General features: G+C 40.3%; 2 protein-coding genes across 2 annotated transcripts in view; one reads left to right on the top strand and one right to left on the bottom strand.

The window, feature by feature from the left end:
• The window catches only part of aldh4a1 (aldehyde dehydrogenase 4 family, member A1), a 19,005-nt gene extending 10,885 nt beyond the window's left edge, over window positions 1-8,120 (bottom strand). The window contains exons 1-2 of the mRNA XM_034130580.1: window positions 7,940-8,120; window positions 3,653-3,746 (exon numbers count right to left, since the gene is read on the bottom strand). Coding sequence (XP_033986471.1) covers window positions 3,653-3,746; window positions 7,940-7,980 — 135 coding nt within the window. The 5' untranslated portion in view covers window positions 7,981-8,120. The remainder of the gene's footprint in view (window positions 1-3,652; window positions 3,747-7,939) is intronic.
• A 3,112-nt stretch (window positions 8,121-11,232) lies between these two features.
• Window positions 11,233-20,000, top strand: part of LOC117482497 (E3 ubiquitin-protein ligase RNF123) — a gene marked incomplete in the record, with an annotated part of 111,170 nt that continues 102,402 nt past the window's right edge. Inside the window, 4 exon segments of the mRNA XM_034130584.1 lie at window positions 11,233-11,332; window positions 14,910-15,105; window positions 15,903-15,990; window positions 19,262-19,341. Coding sequence (XP_033986475.1) covers window positions 15,024-15,105; window positions 15,903-15,990; window positions 19,262-19,341 — 250 coding nt within the window.

Genomic DNA, 20,000 nt, shown 5'->3' with positions numbered 1-20,000 from the left:
TGAGGTGTGATTTGTGCCAAAGAACAGATAACTAAGCTCACTGAGCGGAGAACTGACGTGTCAACGTGCGCCAACGCCTCCATCAATTGTGAATGGGTTGACGTACGATACAGGCGACGTCACGACGTTGTCAGACGTCAGACGTCACGGCGACGTATCATAGGTGCGTTCAAAGTACGCACTCACGTGGCGGCGGCGTAGCTTTGAAAGTGCCATCTTAGATATGCGTGTTGATAACGTACGTGTACATAAGCGTGTGAATAACGTACGTGTCGCCTCCGTTAGCATTGTGTATAGAATTATCCTATATTATATTTTTCGAATGATTCCGCTCCTACAGTAGTTTGGAGAGTGTTACAGGTACACTTTCTCATCGGCACAGTATTGGTATCAGAAGAGAGGGGAATAATCATTAGTATGAGAATATTTGCTGGTGTTGTACTCGAGACCGGTCTCCAGACCACTTTTTAACGGTATTGGTCTCGGAATCGACTGCATTTGGTTTCGTATTGTCTCTGTATCAGACCTATAGGACTCCAGATTTTATGTCAAGACCGGTTAAGACCAAGGCTGTGGCTGGGGATGTGATGAGGGTCGGGAACCGAAATCCGGTTTGGAACAAATAACAATTGTCCGGTACGGGGATTAATAAGAGTTGTAGCATGTTTCGATTGCCAGTTTGTGGCTTGTATGTCTTGTGAACGCAGCGCTGGCATGATGTGATGTGGCCTGCTGACATGGCCTCTAATAAACACACAGGACTAAAATAATACGTGTTTAATTCAGCCCAGATGCGGTGACTGCAGGCCAAATCCATTAATGTGGCATATATTGAAGGTGTTCAAAGTTGCACCGGTATGAAGCGCAGTGAGAACCACGCACCTGTCAGACCAGACCTTTATATACAGTCTATGTGTCAGACCAGACCTTTATAGTCTATGTGTCAGACCAGACCTTTATATATACAGTCTATGTGTCAGACCAGACCTTTATATACAGTCTATGTGTCAGACCAGACCTTTATATATACAGTCTATGTGTCAGACCAGACCTTTATATACAGTCTATGTGTCAGACCAGACCTTTATATACAGTCTATGTGTCAGACCAGACCTTTATATACAGTCTATGTGTCAGACCAGACCTTTATATACAGTCTATGTGTCAGACCAGACCTTTATATACAGTCTCTGTGTCAGACCAGACCTTTATATACAGTCTATGTGTCAGACTAGCGAATGGGCACATTTACATTTCAGGAGAATAATGAAGATGTGATTGGTTGTTCCTCTCTCCGTTTCTCACGAGACCAGCGCGCTGCTGTTTACATTAGTGTGGACTGGACCGACTGAAACTGACAGCAAGGTTCATTATTGTGGAAGGATGGACCCCCACCCTGCAGCAAAAGGCAGTGAAATGTGCTAAAATCACTGATTTATTCAGAACCCCCCGTATGGTATAGAATGACGAAGCAGAAAGTAAGTGAGCGAACATTATGAGCCACATTTCTTTCTATATTGTAGCCTGATGTGCACATCGACTGTCAACAAAACAGTTTCTCAGTCCAATGCTAAGTTAGTGGCAGGCCCTGTGTGACTGGAGACTATAAGGCTACACAAAACCCAAACATGTCCTTAATGTTACTCAAGGCAAATATATGTAATATAACCGTTAGACTGCAGCTAACTGTGGGGCTACAAACCCCTCATACTGTGAGGGAATCACTTGAGATGGTTGTGTTGTCTAAAGGGGAGACACTCATTATGGTATTAGGCCATGCAAATACAGGGTCAACTAAGTGATAACATAAGTGTTGCATAATGTATGTTCTTGAATAATGTTATTTCATAAATAGTTGTTAATGTAATGATTACATGTTCTCCTTATTCAGTTCCACTATCAGATGATGCTGATGGTGATGACCCTGAGGGAGAGATGCAGAGCTCAGTGGACAGAACTGGCAGGTGCAGAGGAAACTGTTTCAATAGGCTATGTCTATGAAAACACTGAACAAAGGAAATGTAATGACAACAGTATAAGCAAGCTATGTTCATGTTCTCTCAATAAGTTACTATAGTTATTGATCACAGTTTAATCCATTTGAGGTCCACCCCCAAATAAAACATGTTCACATGGAAAGGTTCCCAAATACATATGCACACTTTTTTTAACAATATCCTGTGTCCATATGTTTCTATGTAAGTAGTAGATTCAAACGGTAGGGCTATCACTACGGGCAGCAACGTTGTAAATATTGACGATACATCCAGCAAAACTCCCCCAAACTAAACTAGTAGTGGCCTGGCTGGGTGTATAATTCCCGGCCTGACCTATGGTCCCAGTCCGGCCCTGCTGACACATCACACACCCGTACGCTACACACATTACTGATTAACTGATATCACAATTGAGTTACTCTTTAAATAAATATACTGTAATTGGAAAATAATCATGTGGTGTCCTTGTGTTGTCCGTCCTTGAGCCAGGGCTCCCTATTGTTGTATAGGTTAATGGTGTGTGTAACACAAACATAATACATCATTGGATAGTGTTGTTATATAATAGAAATAAAGTAATGTATTAAGACTCAGTGCGAGTTATTACTTTCTTCCTTTACTTGGCATTCTTCAAAGATACACAGACATTGCAGCTCATCGTTTCACGTCTTTGTACTTTCTCAGCATTAGAGTGCAATGTGTTGGCGAACCTTTGTTTCCTCCTGACAGCTCACTAAAGGTATACTCAATTCAATTCAATAGCTTTATTAGCATGACCTCAGTTACATATAGTATTGCCAAAGCTCTGTATAGTTGCAACATCTATACAAAATATATATATATACAATATATATATATATATACTCCCCCTTGTGGCCAAAGGGGGACACAACTCTTGTCTTCAGATGTATGCTTGAGTGCAGCTAAATGTAGCACAGTGACTATTTTGTCAACTCAACATCATAAAACAATCGCCTACATATTTTAGTAAACGGGACATTATAATCTCCGCACATTAACTCTATATTTGCCTCTGCCATGGTGCTGAAATGAAATGAAATAAACAATAGGGGTTGCCTCTTCTCTGAACTTCTATGTATACTGCATCCCTCCAAATCAAATAAACCATAAACAAATACATAAAGTCGTGTTCACTGCAGCGATCTATTTCACACACAAAACTATATGAAAACTTGGTGATATGCAGTTTTCTCCTGGAGACCAAGGGAACACAGGTTCTCCTGTTTTTTCAGCCTTTGTTATCATTTTGATAATTAAAAATATATATTCTTGTCTGTGGTTGTTTTTGCATTCAGGGCATACAAGAGGTGTAACATTATTTTAATACCAAAACTATATTGAAATAGAGTCTAGCTTGAACAGCAACATAGCTGCAACATTACTGGGTTATTTGGTGATAACTAAGTAAAGTAACTTCAGACGCAGACGAGAGGGGTGGCGACGAGAGTGTCACGTTACTTCTCTCGCGGCATAGTTCACGGCATGGTAGACGACGACCGACACGATTGTCTGCTCAGTGAGTTCGCTCTTTGGCACAAATCACACCTCATATGTGTGTGTGTGTCTCTGTGTGTGTGTGTGTGTGTGTGTGTGTGTGTGTGTGTGTGTGTGTGTGTGTGTGTGTGTGTGTGTACCCTCAGCAGCTGCTCTCTCTCTTCACTCCCCTCTATAAAGCTGAGGATGGGTTCGTTCTTCACCTCCACGCCTGCAGAGGGGAACGTCTTCAACCTGCAGACAGACGGGAGATTAACGACCTCACAAACAGGAAACTGGTATATATATATATATATATATATATATATATATATATATATATATATATATAGGCACATTTAAATGCACATATATTGAACCTTTAAACATATCTGTATGTATGACCATTCACCGGTTCAGAGGTTAACTCATGTCACTCTTGGTATTTATTTTCACACTATCACTACATGTTTGTTCTTCGACGGACAAAATTATTATTATTCCGCCGGAATTTAGCACCTCTTCTCCTCCTGCATTCCACATCGCAGAAACTCCGTTCAAACATCAAAACGTTCAGCTCGGTCGGGAATCGATGGCTATCATTTGGATTATTCATAACTTTCATAATTCCAGAGATACATCCCATAATTCATCACATTTTTAACCATTGAAGTCAATGGAGAAACTCTTCAGACTTGAACAATCTTCATGCGACTTGAACTGCTAACTGTTCATTCATACTTTCACTCAGAAACCTCATTCCAACTTTAAAATGTTACACATCTTTCTGACATTATCCGTGTAACTCAACTTTTAAATCTGATTCTTACTTTTAGAGATATTAAACATTGTTCAGACCTTGGTAAAGAGGCTTTCTTCAGATTGTAACATTAACTAGAGTGCGTGATGTCACAGCTAGAGGGTAGGACAGTTTGAAATGTGCCTTCATATTTTTTTTTAAACTGCCATAATTCCCAAACCCTACATTCCTGAGACATAATTTTTCATGATAAACGTAGGAAAACATCTCGTAGCTTGAAAAATGAAATAATTAAGCAAAATAATTAAACAAAATGCCTCTTGAGGGCATGAAGTGACAAAAACGTTCAACATGTCTCCATTAAAGCCCATTGTAATTTCAGGCAGATATTTCCTCACAGCAGCAGCCGCACACCTTTAGTTAAACTGCCAAAAAGGCCACATTATTAACCCGAAAGTACACAAAAATTACACTTCAGATACTCAACTTCCTTGACATGCTTCACGTTTTGAAATTTCACAGACATCTGTTATCGTTCTTCCACAAAACGTTCACATGTAAGAGGTTTATCTCTCATTCAGAACAATGCAAACCTTTGATCTCTTCAGAGCTCGTTAGCTCAGAAATGATCTAACCCTAGTCCTATGAGTCTCAGAGTGAAAGAGTGATAATAATGTAGCACCTTTCATGCATGGCATTCAGCCCAGATGAGCCAGTGAGGCCAGTTCAGCATCTACAGTAAGATGAGCCAGTTAGGCCAGTTCAGCATCTACAGTAAGATGAGCCAGTTAGGCCAACACAGGATGCAGACATGTGCTGTGAGGCCAGGTCAGCATCTACAGTAAGATGAGCCAGTCTTGTTTTATTATGAAAAACACTTTACATTACTTTTTTCCATTTTTTTACAATTATAATTTATCTTTTATGAATATATCTGGTTGTATATATATATTGCTCTTTTTCCATAAAAGAAACAAATGTATTTCAGTTTGTGTTTTATTTGAGTTTGATGCATACAATTACTGTACTGTATATGATGATTGTTGAAAATTAAACCCCACTAGTTAACCCTTTAAACACCATTAAACCCCACTAGTTAACCCTTTAAACACCATTAAACCCCACTAGTTAACCCATTAAACACCATTAAACCCCACTAGTTAACCCTTTAAACACCATTAAACCCCACTAGTTAACCCTTTAAACACCATTAAACCCCACTAGTTAACCCTTTAAACACCATTAAACCCCACTAGTTAACCCTTTAAACACCATTAAACCCCACTAGTTAACCCTTTAAACACCATTAAACCCCACTAGTTAACCCTTTAAACACCATTAAACCCCACTAGTTAACCCATTAAACACCATTAAACCCCACTAGTTAACCCTTTAAACACCATTAAACCCCACTAGTTAACCCTTTAAACACCATTAACCCCACTAGTTAACCCTTTAAACACCATTAAACCCCACTAGTTAACCCTTTAAACACCATTAAACCCCACTAGTTAACCCTTTAAACACCATTAAACCCCACTAGTTAACCCATTAAACACCATTAAACCCCACTAGTTAACCCATTAAACACCATTAAACCCCACTAGTTAACCATTAAACCCCATTAGTTAACCCATTAAACCCCACTAGTTAACCCTTTAAACCCCAGTAGTTAACCCTTTAAACCCCAGTAGTTACCCCATTAAACCCCACTAGTTAACCCTTTAAACCCCAGTAGTTAACCCTTTAAACCCCAGTAGTTAACCCATTAAACCCCAGTAGTTAACCCTTTAAACCCCACTAGTTAACCCATTAAACCCTATTAAACCCCAGTAGTTAACCCTTTAAACCCCACTAGTTAACTATTTAAACCCCATTAAACCCCACTAGTTAACCCCATTAAACCCCAGTAGTTAACCCTTTAAACCCCCAGTAGTTAACCCATTAAACCCCAGTAGTTAACCCTTTAAACCCCACTAGTTAACCCATTAAACCCTATTAAACCCCAGTAGTTAACCCTTTAAACCCCACTAGTTAACTATTTAAACCCCATTAAACCCCAGTAGTTAACCCCATTAAACCCCACTAGTTAACCCATTAAACCCCAGTATTTAACCCCAGTATTTAACCCATTAAACCCCACTAGTTAACCCTTTAAACACCATTAAACCCCACTAGTTAACCCATTAAACACCATTAAACCCCACTAGTTAACCCATTAAACACCATTAAACCCCACTAGTTAACCCATTAAACACCATTAAACCCCACTAGTTAACCCATTAAACCCCAGTATTTAACCCCATTAAACCCCAGTAGCAGCACTGACATGGTGAGAAATCCTCTCAGGCCTCCAGCTGCCCCCCCCCCCCCCTGCTGTGACCTTGTGTAGATGGCCCTGACACACCAGGCACAGTGTTTAACTTTAAACTGGATCGAGCTGGAACCAGCAGGGTCGCCGGGTTCATGTCCCAGATGAAACTCTACAGGAGAGGGAAGAAGCTAAACAGCAGAACAGACCCACTGTAAACCTCACTAGTGAACTTTAAAAAGTTAAAACAACCCGAGTCTGTTAGCGAGCATCAAATAATATGTAATCCCCACTGCAGTTGCATGAATAGTTAACTCGTGAACATTCAACCTTCCTCTAGTCCAACAAGGTAACTAGTTCATACTCTGAAACCAGGTCACATGTGGCTCCACTGTTGTGCAAAAATGTTCCTGTTAAAATTATTATTATTATTACTGCCTCCTGAATCTGTTAGTAGCTCTCAGTAATATATAATGTACCTCTGTTATCTGACTTATTGTATAAACACTGCTGCCTCCTCTATTTACCTGAATGTGTACTTTGGAAATGTGGAATAATAATTATGCGCATGCCCTTTATGTAATAGTGTATATTTTGTCTCTTTAATTAAGCTTTAACAATGTAAATGTCAAAAAAACGTCAAAGATACAACAGGATCCAAAAGACTACAGGTCTCTCAGGGTAACTCCCTGTGAGTTGGTCTGGACCAGTCATTCAAAATGCTTCTTTGCTCTGACTTCCTGTTTATTTCAGGATCCAATTCCAGGTTTTACTTATTGTTTTTAAATGTGTAAACGATTTGGCACCTTCTTATTTATCCGAGCTTTTAAAGCCACCAGAGCACTGAACCCTCTTCCAGGTTTAAGGTCTTCTCAGTAGGGGTCATTAGGGCTGGAAGAGCCTACCTGTTCAGGTGAGAGCTGCACAGTCCCCTGAGCACTTTGAAACTCTGCTGAAACCCCTCTGTGTATAATTATGTCTTCATTCTTTCATTGATTGTTGATCGTCTTATTTTAAATCTGGAAAGCACTGAGGTTGCTTTAAATGTGCTATATAAATAAACTTGACTAGTTAACCCTTTAAACCCCAGTAGTTAACCCTTTAAACCCCAGTAGTTAACACATTAAACCCCAGTAGTAGTTAACTAGTGGAGGAGGCTGTAGTCTGGTTCCAGGAGTTCATGTTATACATGCTGTTGTATAAATACCTGAGACTAGCTGCTGTTAAAGAGTTAATACTTTATGAACCAACTCTGATCTTGAGAGTGTTTACGTCAGGTTAGCACTGTTAGCTTAGCATTAGCTAACTGACATCTTGAAGGAGTCTCGTGTGTGTGTGTGTGTGTGTGTGTGTGTGTGTGTGAGCGTGCGTGCCTACCCCCTCCATGACAGGCTCACAGCCGCCCTCGCGCGCAGCATGTCTCTCTGACAGGTGAGCAGAAAGATGAAGAAGTAGGTCCTGGAACACACCTGGGAACTACAGCTGTACGCGGATCGATACCTGATCAGATCTCAGGTTAAAGTCTGAGCTGCTTGTGACTCCTGACCGGACAATAGTTACCGTCCCTGGGGATGGGAGGAGCCGTTTTTAAAAGTCATATTCCCGGCTATAGTCAACTCTTGTTCACATTAATAATTATTGAATTAATAATATCTTTACATATAACCGAATAGAAGGTAACAGGCTTCGTTCTTTTGGTTGAAATAATCATTTAATGTCGCGGAAATTCTCCTCCATCCCCCTTTCTTCTGAAATGGAACCTTCCACAGGCGGGTCTGCGACGGGCCAATCAGAGAGCAGTAAAATATCATCAGCCAATCACAGACAAACAAATGGAAGGTCTATTTTTGAGCAGCTACTGTTAAGCACAGACCACATTCAAATTCAGACAGCATGGTGACTTTATAACAGTGGTAATTAATGAATAATTAATCTAAATTAACGAGGATTTGAAAAAAATAACCTTCTTTATTATTATTAGTAATAATAATAATAATAAATATTATATAAATAAATATAAAAAGATATAAAAATAATAATGATTACATCCTCGTTTTTTAAATGTATTTATGAATTGAGCATAAATGGACCTCCTGACGGCATCTGAACAATAAAGATTAACACAATATATATTTCCTTTGTTTTTAATTTCGTTAAAACATGTTTTCAATACACTACTCACCAAAAGTACAACATCATTAGAATATTTAAACATAACATGTGTGAGAACACTTGTGCATCAATCATTATAAAACATATCATATATATTATTCTGAAATGGACCAATCTGCACAATGACTACTTTTACTGTCGCTACTTTCACTATATTTTGACAAGATCCGAGTACTTCTACTTTTACTCAAGTACAAGATCTGAGTACTTCTACTTTTACTGAAGTACAAGATCTGAGTACTTCTACTTTTACTCAAGTACAAGATCTGAGTACTTCTACTTTTACTGAAGTACAAGATCTGAGTACTTCTACTTTTACTGAAGTACAAGATCTGAGTACTTCTACTTTTACTCAAGTACAAGATCTGAGTACTTCTACTTTTACTGAAGTACAAGATCTGAGTACTTCTACTTTTACTCAAGTACAAGATCTGACTACTTCTACTTTTACTCAAGTACAAGATCTGAGTACTTCTACTTTTACTCAAGTACCAGATCTGAGTACTTATACTTTTACTCAAGTACAAGATCTGAGTACTTCTACTTTTACTCAAGTACAAGATCTGAGTACTTCTACTTTTACTCAAGTACAAGATCTGAGTACTTCCACTTTTACTGAACTACAAGATCTGAGTACTTCTACTTTTACTCAAGTACAAGATCTGACTACTTCTACTTTTACTCAAGTACAAGATCTGAGTACTTCTACTTTTACTCAAGTACCAGATCTGAGTACTTATACTTTTACTCAAGTACAAGATCTGAGTACTTCTACTTTTACTCAAGTACAAGATCTGACTACTTCTACTTTTACTCAAGTACAAGATCTGAGTACTTCTACTTTTACTGAAGTACAAGATCTGAGTACTTCTACTTTTACTCAAGTACCAGATCTGAGTACTTATACTTTTACTCAAGTACAAGATCTGAGTACTTCTACTTTTACTCAAGTACAAGATCTGAGTACTTCTACTTTTACTCAAGTACAAGATCTGAGTACTTCTACTTTTACTCAAGTACAAGATCTGAGTACTTCTACTTTTACTGAAGTACAAGATCTGAGTACTTCTACTTTTACTCAAGTACAAGATCTGACTACTTCTACTTTTACTCAAGTACAAGATCTGAGTACTTCTACTTTTACTCAAGTACAAGATCTGAGTACTTCTACTTTTACTCAAGTACAAGATCTGACTACTTCTACTTTTACTCAAGTACCAGATCTGAGTACTTATACTGTTACTCAAGTACAAGATCTGAGTACTTCTACTTTTACTCAAGTACAAGATCTGACTACTTCTACTTTTACTCAAGTACAAGATCTGAGTACTTCTACTTTTACTCAAGTACAAGATCTGAGTACTTCCACTTTTACTGAACTACAAGATCTGAGTACTTCTACTTTTACTCAAGTACAAGATCTGACTACTTCTACTTTTACTCAAGTACAAGATCTGAGTACTTCTACTTTTACTCAAGTACCAGATCTGAGTACTTATACTTTTACTCAAGTACAAGATCTGAGTACTTCTACTTTTACTCAAGTACAAGATCTGACTACTTCTACTTTTACTCAAGTACAAGATCTGAGTACTTCTACTTTTACTGAAGTACAAGATCTGAGTACTTCTACTTTTACTCAAGTACCAGATCTGAGTACTTATACTTTTACTCAAGTACAAGATCTGAGTACTTCTACTTTTACTCAAGTACAAGATCTGAGTACTTCTACTTTTACTCAAGTACAAGATCTGAGTACTTCTACTTTTACTCAAGTACAAGATCTGAGTACTTCTACTTTTACTGAAGTACAAGATCTGAGTACTTCTACTTTTACTCAAGTACAAGATCTGACTACTTCTACTTTTACTCAAGTACAAGATCTGAGTACTTCTACTTTTACTCAAGTACAAGATCTGAGTACTTCTACTTTTACTCAAGTACAAGATCTGACTACTTCTACTTTTACTCAAGTACCAGATCTGAGTACTTATACTGTTACTCAAGTACAAGATCTGAGTACTTCTACTTTTACTCAAGTACAAGATCTGACTACTTCTACTTTTACTCAAGTACCAGATCTGAGTACTTATACTGTTACTCAAGTACAAGATCTGAGTACTTCTACTTTTACTCAAGTACAAGATCTGACTACTTCTACTTTTACTCAAGTACCAGATCTGAGTACTTATACTTTTACTCAAGTACAAGATCTGAGTATTTCTACTTTTACTCAAGTACAAGATCTGAGTACTTCTACTTTTACCAAGTACAACATCAGAGTACTTCTACTTTTACTCAAGTACAAGATCTGAGTACTTCTACTTTTACCAAGTACAACATCAGAGTACTTCTCCCCCCTCTAGTACTTTGTTAGACTTTTAGCCTCTGGGATAAATAAAGATTTCTGATTTTACGTTTCGCGTTTTGCAGCGCCGCTCCTAACTGTGTACCTCGTGGCGCTCCGTAGCTTAGAGGCGTTGACTGTTGTGGTAAAAAATAAAAACAGCTCTTCTTTCATCGCGACAGAAAAAAACACCTCCTATCTTTATTCGTATATATTATAGAGAACAACCGCCGCAGGAGAAACCAGAGAAGGTAGGTGTTCAGTTAGCAGGCTAGCTGCTGTTAGCAACACAACAGTCTGTTTCTGTCGGGGAGTCATTAGCATGCTAGTTGCTGTTAGCAACACAACAGTCTGTTTCTGTCGGGGAGCCGTTAGCATGCTAGCTGCCGTTAGCAACACAACAGTATGTTTCTGTCGGGGAGCCGTTAGCATGCTAGCTCCATGTAGCCCCTCAGCTCTGAGATGCTTCACAGTCACTGATATGAACTCCTTTCAGATGTTTAAACACGTCTTCTTCTGTTAACTGTACATGTTGTTGAATCACAAAACACTACGTTTGTATTTATTTACTGTTTAGTTGCTGGGAGAATGTATTGGTTCATCATGGCCTCTCTGTGGGCAGTGTTTATGTTTAGACTGGATCAACTGACATGTCTTCATTCAGGATAAACAATCTCCTTTAAAGGGGTCCTAACGTATAGCACAAACAGCAAGGCAGTAACAAGTCAACAACAACAAACACAACACGATCACGTCACAACTCAACATTTAAAGCTATTAATAACCAGTGTATGTCCACAGAGATGCTATGCACAAACACATTACATAGAAATACAAGCGTAGTGTTTTGTACGTTTTCATTAGAAAATAGCAGGAATGAATGTCCAATATACTGTTCCTTGTTTACCATCATACTTATCCACTTATTTTAACTTATTGTGTTCTTTTATTAACCCCATGAGACCATGTGTATCACATCTGATATATAAAAATACACAACAAGTGGAAATTGAGGGGGAATCCCATAAGTTGAAGACATTTTCTGTCACTCTGCCACCTATAACAATTCAAATGATCCATGCCCAAAATGCTATTGCTAGAGGTTTCCAAATTGTTGCGTGAGACATTATATTCAGCAGAAGTCTCCACTTTTGCAGTCAACCAAAGTAGTTTGGAAGCATCATCTTTAGCTAGTTGTAACCAAGCCCCCAGGAAGTGCTCCGGACTCTGTGCCCAATATTCGTTGTGTCCAAACGGCGGTACTGCAATTTCCGGAGCAGCTCTCATAGGAAAGAACTTTTTTTTTTCTCCAAAGGGGGGGCCTGACAGAAAAAGTTTGAGAACCACTGTTGTAGCGCCCTTGCCAGCGATTCTCTCACTAGTTTAGCATACTCAGCCCGGTTGTTGGCCCGGAAACAACCTGGATTTTGTCGAGCCAGAAAAACTGTGAAAAAGTACCCGCTAGCCAGAACTACCCCTAGTGGAAACGCAACCAAAAACTGTCCGGGTTTGGCACGGCACGCTTAAACCGTGCTACGTGCTGCAGTGGAAATGCGCCATAATAGCATGCATTGTGACATCTCAAATAAGGTCCTCCAACCTCTCTCGGCAGTACCGTTCTGGTGAGGTGAGTAGGGTGCACTTGTCTCGTGCCTTATCCCTTTCGTCCTAAGTAAAGTTTGAAACTCATGCCCGGTGAATTCAGTACCGTTGTCAGATCTTATGCACTTAATGTAAAAATCATCCCACTATAATCATCAGTAAATGCTATTGCATACCCGTCTTTATCTGCTGGTTCTATTGGGCCGCATAGGTCTGTATGTACTAGCTCCAGTACTGTCTTAGCTTTTACATCTGCCTGCCTGTTTCTGCTTTGAGTAAATGTTCCCTGCGTACATATTTCACAGTTATGGTTAGACATGTCATGTTTCCCTTTGATCGACATACCTTTAACCACTTTCTCTAGTTTAGACACATCCTCAAAATTACAATGACCAAGTATTCTATGCCATGTCTGGATGTCATGACAACCATCATCAGTAAATTCATCCTCTACTGTGCTAAGGTAATATAGCCTACCATACACATCCATTTTAAACTTGGTACCGTTCTGATGAATCAGCCAATCATCACCGTCCTTGAAGCGGACCTCAGCTCCACTGGCTGCCGCTGCTTTCAGGGAGAAAACGTCCTGTGGAAAAGATGGGATGTAAAGCGCTCGTTTGAGCCTCGTTTTCACTTGCCGTCCCTCGCTGTCTAGCAGAACAACTTCGGCTTCTCCCCTCATCTTCGCCATCCCGGTCGTTTTCGTTCCATCTGCCAGCTCTATCACATGGTCCTCGGGTCTAAAGCTCTTATCGATTGTCTTAAACTTCGCCGGGTCATTAATCATGTGCGTCGTGGCACCACAGTCGACCATAAGACCTCTCTTATTTCCTACTTGATTCTGACAGTCACTTATCTTGAAAAAGAATGATGCACCGGTATCATCCTCCGTGTCTCCGTCTGCCATCTTCGCCTGGTCACGGCCCAGCCCTCGGCCTCGCCCCCTTCCTCGGTGTGGCGTGTCCCACCGTCGCTCCTCTCGCCTCGCTTGGATCTCGTTAGGGCATGTCCTAGCCATATGCCCCATCTTTCCGCATGTGTAACATTCTGTGTCGGCCAAGTCCATGTTCTTCCCTCTTCCACGTCCTCGTGTCCTCGCCCCGCTTGTCCTCATGACGCCGTCCTCGTCCGCATTCATGTCACTCGTCCTATACTTGTAAGTGCTCTCATAGCTCCGCAGTTTTGCCTTGAACTCACCGAACGTTAGACGGTCGTTGGTTCGAGTGACGTGCACGACAAACGGGTTGAATGAGTCCGGTAACCCCTTCACTACCGTGGCAATCTGCAACCCGTCACTGATATTTTCTTCGGCCCTTCTCAAAGACGTGAATAAACCTCGTCTCCCATAACTCAAAGTGTTTCTCGTCACCGTCGAATAACAACTTAAACCACCTTTGGCCTCCTTGACTGGGCCCATAACCTGTTGCGTGAGACATCATATTCAGCAGAAGTCTCCACGTTTGCAGTCAACCAAAGTAGTTTGTAAGCATCATCTTTAGCTAGTTGTAACGGACAGAAAAAACACACGACCACATCACATTGAGTTTGGCCTGGAGAACTGACCCTTTATTTCTGTGCATGCTCATTAGCATTAACAGTTTTTTACAAAAGGTGCAATTAACACTTCAATTTCTGGCTATTATTTGACGTGTCCGGCTTCACAGGGTTAATATGTCAGTAATATATACATCACTATTATATATGTAGTAATAATGTACATTTCCCCGTTGCAGGACAAATAAAAGGATTCTGATACGTGAGAACCTTTAATTCATGTTTATCCAGTTTAATGTTTCATATAAAGATAAGACTCGACTAGCTCTACAGCCGAGGTTTGATTTGCCTCATGTGACTGACTCACTCTTCTGTTATCATAATGTGTATTAAATAATATATAGAGATCTGGATGAATGATGTGAAATCTAATCAAGTGTTAAATCAGACTTTAGTTCCACCTGGAGTAAATCCACAAGCTACCCTGCAGTATACAAAGTCATTCAAACTAGCTGCACCTTTACCAGCTTTGAGAACACTTTCATGATCAATCATTATAAACATATCATATATATTATTCTGAAATGGACCAATCTGCACAATGACTACTTTTACTGTCTCTACTTTCACTATATTTTGATGATCATACTTTTCTACTTTCACTTGAGGAACATTTTGAATGCAGGACTTTTACTGTAACAGAGTATTCCTACACTCTGGTGTCTCCAGGTGTCTCCAGGCGTCTCCAGGTGTCTCCAGGTGTCCGTGTCCAGGCGTCTCCAGGTGTCTCCAGGTGTCTCCAGGTGTCTCCAGGTGTCTCCAGGTGTCTCCAGGTGGGACAGTATGAGCTCTAAAGGCGGCGGCACGGCTTTGACGCGCCGTAACTACAGACTGGCTTCAGACACAGACAAACCCAGATCTACAGGTGAGTGATACTCAATCAAATCAAATCAAATCAAATCAAGGTTTATTTATAAAGCACATTTAAAAGCGATTTTTGGTCGGGCCAAAGTGCTGTACATGTAATAACTACAATCACATAAAAACACATTACTATAATCACAATAAAAGACAATAAATGACAACAGATATTTAAAAAGAAACACAGGGAAAAGTCAGGAGTCGTGCTCCGCTCTGACTAGAAAGCCAGAGAGAAGAAGTGTGTCTTAAGAGTAGATTTAAACCCCCTAGGGTCTGGGCCGACCTCACATGGAGGGGCAGAGTGTTCCAGAGCCTAGGGCCAGCTGCTGCGAAGGCTCGGTGCCCTCTGGTTTTTAGCCTGGTCTTGGGCACTACCAGCAGCAGCTGGTCAGCAGACCTTAAAGCTCTGGCTGGGGTGTAGCGCTGGAGCAGTTCAGCTATACAGGCCGGAGCCAGCCCATTTAGTGCTTTAAAAACAAATAAAAGGATTTTAAAATCTATTCTGAACCGAACTGGAAGCCAGTGTTGTGAGGCCAGAATTGGACTGCACTTAATCGATGAATTTCTAACAAAACTGTCACATCAAAGTTTCACCTGTCTTTATAAAAGTGCTGTAATGAGATCTAGAGAAGACACACAACACACTTTGTACCATTCAGAGTTCATTACATCGAGCTGCTTCACATTCAGAGGCTTTGTCTACCTGGTGGGAACCTAATTATATAATCAGTCATTATGAAACAGTCTCCAGATTATTATGGTAGTTGTTTCTGATTGAGTCTCTCTCTCTCTTTCTGTCAGGCATCGTGAACGAGAAGCTTCTGAGTGACTACCTGCACCATGTGTTCCCCCCCTCCACCAATCAGGGCCCTGCTCTGGCCTCCCTCAGGTAACTCCGCTCTGGGTAAAAATCAAGGTCCGAGCAAAAGTCGTTTTAGTGCAAATTATTATACACATATACAAGCACTTTTCTTCGTTCTTACCCGATGGTAAAAAAGCATAGGCCTACCGGGTGCGCTGTGCACTGCCACCTGTTTCCCAGATTTATAATGAGCAGGTCTTCCCCCCCCCCCCGGTGCCCAAAGGCTGCCTTTACAAAACAGAGGCATAGTACAACTTATTTGATAAACTTAAGTAAGAATTCAAAGGAAGATTTAATATAAACCAAAAAGAACAATAAGATAAATGGATAACTATTAAATGATATAAGCTCCTAGATATGGCTTCATCAGAGGTACTTCCGGGTCATTTCACTCCGTTAGGAAGGTTCCTAAGCTAAATCAAATCAAATCAAGTTTTATTTATATAGCACATTTTTAAAACGATTTTTAACCTAAGTGGAAAAGTGAAGTCTTTAACAATCTAATTTTGTATTATTTTGTCTGGAAAATTGTAAGAAAACACAAAACAATTCTTGAAATGTTGCATGACAGTTTTAGTGCAAAGGCAGAGAAATGGGAATGAATCAACACATTAAAAAGTTTGCATGGAAACAACGAGAGACTCAGAAAAAAACGTAAAATATTGCATAAAAAGTTTGAGCGCAAAGTCGGAAAAAAATTTTAAATCTTGAAATTCCATTTCAATATTTTGTGTGTAAAAGTCGGAAAAGTACCCCGCTTTAAAATATAAATAAATAAGTGCAAAGATGGAAAATTAAAAACAAAACAATCTTGAGTTTTGTGAAAACGTTTAGAAAAACAACTAGAAATGAAACCGACTTGAAACACAGCGAGAAAGTTTGAGCAGAAACTCCTAAAAAGATCGCTGAAAATTCTGAAATCGTGGAAAAGTCTAAAAAAAAAACTACAAAAAGAGATCTAGAAATGTCTCTCTGCCTCTTCAGCGTTACATCTGTAATTATGGGATGGCTGTATTTTTGGTCGAGCCAAAGTGCTGTACATAAATAAAAACACTTTACAATAAAAACACTACAACAAATACAACAGCAAAAATAAAAAATCACACACAGGGAAAAGTCAGGAGTCGTGCTCCGCTCTGACTAGAAGGCCAGAGAGAAGAAGTGTGTTTTTAATGTGGATTTTAAACCCCCTAGGGTCTGGGCCGACCTCACATGGAGGGGCAGAGTGTTCCAGAGCCTAGGGCCAGCTGCTGAGAAGGCTCGGTGCCCTCGGGTTTTGAGCCTGGTCTTGGGCACTATCAGCAGCAGCTGGTCAGCAGACCTTAAAGCTCTGGCTGGGGTGTAGCGCTGGAGGAGTTCAGCTATATAGGCCGGAGCCAGCCCATTTAGGGCTTTGAAAACAAATAAAAGGATTTTAAAATCTATTCTGAACCGAACTGGAAGCCAGTGCAGTGAGGCCAGAATAGGGGTGATGTGGTCACGCTTTTTGTGGCCAGTCAGCAAACGTGCAGCTGCGTTCTGCACTAGCTGCAGGCGTTTAATTGAGGCCTGGTCCATACCCACATACAGAGCGTTGCAATAGTCCAGTCTCGAGGTTACAAAGGCGTTGATAACCCTTTCTAAGTCATTAAAAGATAAATACGACTTGGTTTTGGCCAATAGTCTTATTTTAAAAAAGCAGGTCTTGACTACGGTGCTGACCTGCTTATCAAATTTAAAAGTGCTGGTGAATGTCACTCCAAGGTTCATGACAGAGGGGAGGATGTTTTTTTTGATAGAGCCCAGAATATCAACCGGAGAGGCTGGAGGTTGGGGTCCAAAAAAGATGACCTCAGTCTTGCTCTCGTTGAGGTTGAGGAAGTTTTGTCTCAGCCAGGATTTAATCTCTGCTAAGCAGTCCATCAGCTGCTGTAGTGAGTTGACATTTGAATTGAGAGGCAGATAGATCTGTACATCGTCAGCGTAACAGTGGAAGGGGATGTTGTGTTTTGTGAGAATTGAACCTAGGGGCCTAAATGGACTATTCGACCGCAACCTAAGTGGAAAAGTGAAGTCTTTAACAATCTAATCTTGTATTATTTTGTCTGGAAAATTGTAAGAAAACACAAAACAATTCTTGAAATGTTGCATGACAGTTTTAGTGCAAAGGCAGAGAAATGGGAATGAATCAACACATTAAAAAGTTTGCATGGAAACAACGAGAGACTCAGAAAAAAAAATATTGCATAAAAAGTTTGAGCGCAAAGTCGGAACATTTTTTTAAATCTTGAAATTCCATTTCAATATTTTGTGTGTAAAAGTCGGAGAAGTACCCCGCTTTAAAATATAAATAAGTGCAAAGGTGGAAAATTAAAAACAAAACAATCTTGAGTTTTGTGAAAACGTTTAAAAAAACAACTAGACTTGAAACACAGCGAGAAAGTGTGAGCAGAAACTCCTAAAAAGGTGTGTGTGTGTGTGTGTGTGTGTGTGTGTGTGTGTGTGTGTGTGTGTGTGTGTGTGTGTGTGTGTGTGTGTGTGTGTGTGTGTGTGTGTGTGTGTGTGTGTGTGTGTGTGTGTGTGTGTGTGTGTGTGTGTGTGTGTGTGTGTGTGTGTGTGTGTGTGTGTGTGTGTGTGTGTGTGTGTGTGTGTGTGTGTGTGTGTGTGTGTGTGTGTGTGTGTGTGTGTGTGTGTGTGTGTGTGTGTGTGTGTGACCCTGACCTCCTTAAGCCAGACAGATTCATGTTACCCCCAGCCTCTCTATACATAGACACACACACACACACACACACACACACACACACACACACACACACACACACACACACACACACACACTTCTCTGGGTGAACAGCAGCTGTCTGGAGTCGCGTTGAGATTAAAGTTTAAAGCTAAATATAAGCATGACGTTTGAATCGTGGGCAAAAAATAATATTTTAATAAGAATTTGTATAATTTATATTTTCGGGAGTTGATCTGTAAGAACAACAATATAATTGATTTATACTTGATTTTATCACAGCAGCATTGTTAACAGTCATTACACATGAATACAAAATGTGAAATGTAAAAGTATGTGTGTGTGTGAGTGACTGTATTTCGGGTCTGTGTAAAATGTAAAACAGCACCAGAGTGAAAAACTGAATTTCCCCTCTGGCATTAATGACAAGTCAATAAATAAGTGATTGTACATGTGTTCGTCAGTGCAGTTGGTAATTACAAAACTAGAAATAGATATGTTTTCTACTATTACTATTCTATTATACGGTCTAGTATTAACATCACCCCCCCCCCCCCCCCCCCCCCCCCCCCCCTGCAGGAAGCCTCTGGGGTTCCAGGACCTCGGGGCTCACCTGGAGAAGCTGCTGTCTGAAGGAGAGCCAGCGGAGGACAGCAGAGGTAAAGTCACACACCTCTTTTGGGGGAGAAAACCACTTAGTTGGAAGTGAACCTGGAGATGTTGAGACCCCCAAAGTGTTATCTTAGAAATGTATATTAGGGTCTCCAGCACATAGAAACTGCTGGATGATAACTTGAATTGTGCATTTACACAATTAGCAGTATTAGCTGTGGGTCCATTTGGTAGTTGAAGGGGACTCTGGATCATTTGGATTGGACAGATTGCTTATCTATTGGAAAATAAGGTTCCACAGTCGAGATGATAACGTTCATCTTGTGCTCTCTGTGTCCAACACTCCTCATGGTGGATCAGCCCACACAGAGAGAACAGATATGGATTCTTTCTGGTTAAAACTGACATTATGGATCCTGTACATGTCAGAAATGACTCAGCATCCTCAATAACCCCAAGACATGTGGTCACTGTAGAAAAGACATGATGTCCAACATATACAGTAGCATAAAGTGTGGTGTGTGTGTGTGTGTGTGTGTGTGTGTGTGTGTGTGTGTGTGTGTGTGTGTGTGTGTGTGTGTGTGTGTGTGTGTGTGTGTGTGTGTGTGGTGGGTGTGTGTGTGTGTGTGTGTGTGTGTGTGTGTGTGTGTGTGTGTGTGTGTGTGTGTGTGTGTGTGTGTGTGTGTGTCTGTGTGTGTCTCTGTGT

The sequence above is a fragment of the Trematomus bernacchii genome, unplaced genomic scaffold (assembly GCF_902827165.1).
Source record: "Trematomus bernacchii unplaced genomic scaffold, fTreBer1.1, whole genome shotgun sequence".
In the NCBI taxonomy this organism is placed as follows: Eukaryota; Metazoa; Chordata; class Actinopteri; order Perciformes; family Nototheniidae; genus Trematomus; species Trematomus bernacchii.
The sequence above is the reverse complement of the archived record's forward strand: the minus strand, read 5'-3'. Positions and strand labels throughout refer to the sequence as shown.